A 3,163-nucleotide genomic window follows, 5' to 3' on the forward strand; every position below is an offset into this window, starting at 1 on the left:
TGAGGGCATTTCCCTGAACGGCGTGTTAATGCACGGACCAGACTTGATGAATCGCCTTGATGGAGTGCTCATGAGATTCAGAAGGGAACCGATAGCAGTGATTGCGAACATTCAGCAAATGTTTTTTTTTTTGCTTTCACGGTACGGAAAACCACAGAGATTATCTCCGATTTTTTGGCATTGAGATAATGACCCAACCAAAGAACTTATAGAGTATAGGATGTGTGTGCATGTGTTCGGCAACCGGCCGTCTCCAGCCGTTGCCACTTACGGACTACGCCATTGTGTTGAGGACAGTACCTGTGATGAAAGTGTGAAACAGTTTGTCACAAGAAATTTTTATGTAGACGATGGGCTTGCATCTTTTCCCACTGTGAGTGAAGCTGTCGACACTCTGAGAAGAACCCAGAGAGCTCTCCTGCATGGTGGAAATCTACGATTACATAAAATAGCCTCAAACAGCGAAAAAGTCATGCTACAGTTTTCAACTTTAGACCTAGCCAAATCAATTGAAAATCTGGATCTTGATCGAGAAAACTTACCCATTCACCACAGTCTTGGCCTACGTTGGGACCTCGCCAGAGATACTTTTACCTACAAAGCCGCTGAGGACCGGAAGCCTTTCACGAAGAGAGGATTGCTATCCACTGTGAATGGTTTGTTCGATCCTCAAGGGTTCATTGCGCCAATTGTTCTAAATGGAAAACTGATAATGAGAGAAGCTTTCAGTGGAGATGAGAGTTGGGATGATCCCTTACAATCCCGAACTATGAATGCTTGGACATCATGGTTAGAGCAGCTGAGTAGTCTAGACGCAGTTCACATCCCACGGTGTCTCCTGCCTGTGTCGTTTTCTGAGTGTGTCAGAAAGACATTGCATATTTTTTGTGACGCTTCAGAGAAAGCAGTTGCTGCATGTGCTTATCTCAGAAGTGTGACTGTTGATGAGGAAGTACATATTGGATTTGTGTTTGGCAAATGCAAAGTTGCGCCAAAAAGTGGACACACCATTCCAAGGCTCGAGTTTTGTTCCTCTGTTCTCGCAGTTGAACTTGGAGAGATGCTGTCAAGGGAACTAGGTTTACCATTGGAAGTCATTGAATATTACACGGACAATAAGGTAGTGCTCGGCTATCTGTCCAACGAGCATCAGCGCTTTTATGTGTACGTGTGCAACCGCGTCTCCAGAATTCGTAAGAGTTCTTCTCCATCTCAGTGGAACTATGTGGCGACACATGACAACCCTGCAGATCAAGGAACCCGTTGCCTTCTACATGAACAATTATGTAGAAGCTTGTGGTTACAAGGACCAAATTTCCTCAGAGAAAACAACGAAAAGGAGTGTAAGAAAATTATATATAACCAATCTAAAAAAAAAAAAACAACTCCCAGGGCTTCAATTTGAATTAACCGCCGGGAACAACATTCTGATTGGCTAACATGGACGCCAATGATCTGTTTTGGGGATTTATTTTAATATATACATAATATTTCGGCTGTGTCTGGCGATGTCCGGCGGTAAAAATACCCACTCCATTTCGTCAATATCTTTCTGTGGGAGGAAACCGGAGTACCCAGAGGAAACCCACGTGTCCGAGCGGGCGACCACCATACCCTCTCACATACAACCACTGCCGATCACGGGGATCGAACTCGGGTCGCAGCGGTGAGAAGTATATAACTAAATATGATAATGCAAAAGACATGACCTATATTGAATACCCTCTCCTTAAAGTTATTCATTACATGTAATGTGATGAATTAATTTGTACCTATTATTTGATTGTAATCAGTAAGTTCAATTTAGTATCTATAATCTTATTCAAATAATACTTTTATAAATAAAAAAGTTCATTATTCTTGTCCATTTGCTAAATAATTCTATCTTTATTGAATAAGATAACTGTAATTCATAAATAAATGTTAAAGCAGTTTCATAGCACTGTACCAAGAAGGGAGAAAATGCAACGGACATGACCGGGATTCGAACCCGGGCCCCCTAAATCTCTAGTCAGGTGCTCTACCAATTGAGCTAACTGGCCACTGGCGATCTAACCCGGCTGACCGCTACATTCCTCCCTCCTTAAATGTCTTCACACCTGAAGATATCAACCCAGGGTCTTTATCCTCTGGCAGGCATTTTCACCTGTCAGTGCCAAGGGCTGGTCTACGGCACCAAATGTAACAGGAAGGGAGAAAATGCAACGGACCAGACCGGGATTCGAACCCGGGGCCCCTGAATCTCTAGTCAGGTACTCTACCAACTGAGCTAACTGGCCACCGGCGATCTAACCCGGCTGACCGCTACAGCACTATTGTATTTACATACATAAACATAAAGGGGGGGGGGTGTCTCATGACTGTTTCACCATCTTTTTTGTTACAAAATGCACACAACCAACCCTGCAATTTTTTTTTATTACTCAGCTATTGAATTAACTCCTATTAATCCCTTTTACAATTCAGTTGCAGGGTTTCCTTTTAGAATTTTTCATATAATTAAACAGAAGCTAGAAACACTTGAGAAAAGCTTTAATTTCTAACAGAATCACTTCTTTTAAATTCAAGCTAGAAATTAATGATCTGTGTATTTATGTCTTTATAAAATCAGAAGTTGTTCCCATCCTGATCATGGTCTATGCGTTTGACAACAACTATGACTTCGTACAGTAATACAATTCAATACTAATCAGCTGATCAAGGATTTATACGAGAAATTGTGTGGGTAAAACTAGTGAAAAATACCTTTTCAGGTGTCTAGAAGCAAGTCAGTAAGTTCTTGCCATGACATCATTACAACAAGTATCAGTGTCAATCTTTTATTTGCTTCGCGTAAGCAACGTTAGTGGAAAACATGAAAAATTATCGCATAATAAAATGGCTTGATAACAAAACCTTTTAACCGATTAGGAAAGGTAACTCTTACAAAAAATATGGCGGCCGTAATACTGGATAGGTCTAAACCGTGTACGGTGTTGTTATTATGGAATCGACAGAAAGGATGTCTTAGGGTGGATATGAATATGAGTAATAACCATAGTTTCAGTAAATTAATCGTACAATTTTACAATGCACTCCATAATGTATGTGATAAACATGTACTATAAAAATTGGGTGGGAGGGGGGGGGGGTAAATTTCACTGTGGGCCAGTAAATTAAGACA

At 41.0% G+C, this 3,163-nt stretch overlaps 1 protein-coding gene across 1 annotated transcript; it reads left to right on the forward strand.

The window, feature by feature from the left end:
* The first annotated feature begins 220 nt into the window (after nt 1-220).
* On the forward strand, nt 221-1,405 carry LOC130055029 (uncharacterized). Its single transcript, XM_056166183.1, has one exon. It carries the CDS (start codon nt 221-223, stop codon nt 1,403-1,405), a length of 1,185 nt encoding a protein of 394 aa, XP_056022158.1.
* Nucleotides 1,406-3,163: the final 1,758 nt, after the last annotated feature.

The sequence above is a fragment of the Ostrea edulis genome, chromosome 5 (genome assembly GCF_947568905.1).
Source record: "Ostrea edulis chromosome 5, xbOstEdul1.1, whole genome shotgun sequence".
In the NCBI taxonomy this organism is placed as follows: Eukaryota; Metazoa; Mollusca; class Bivalvia; order Ostreida; family Ostreidae; genus Ostrea; species Ostrea edulis.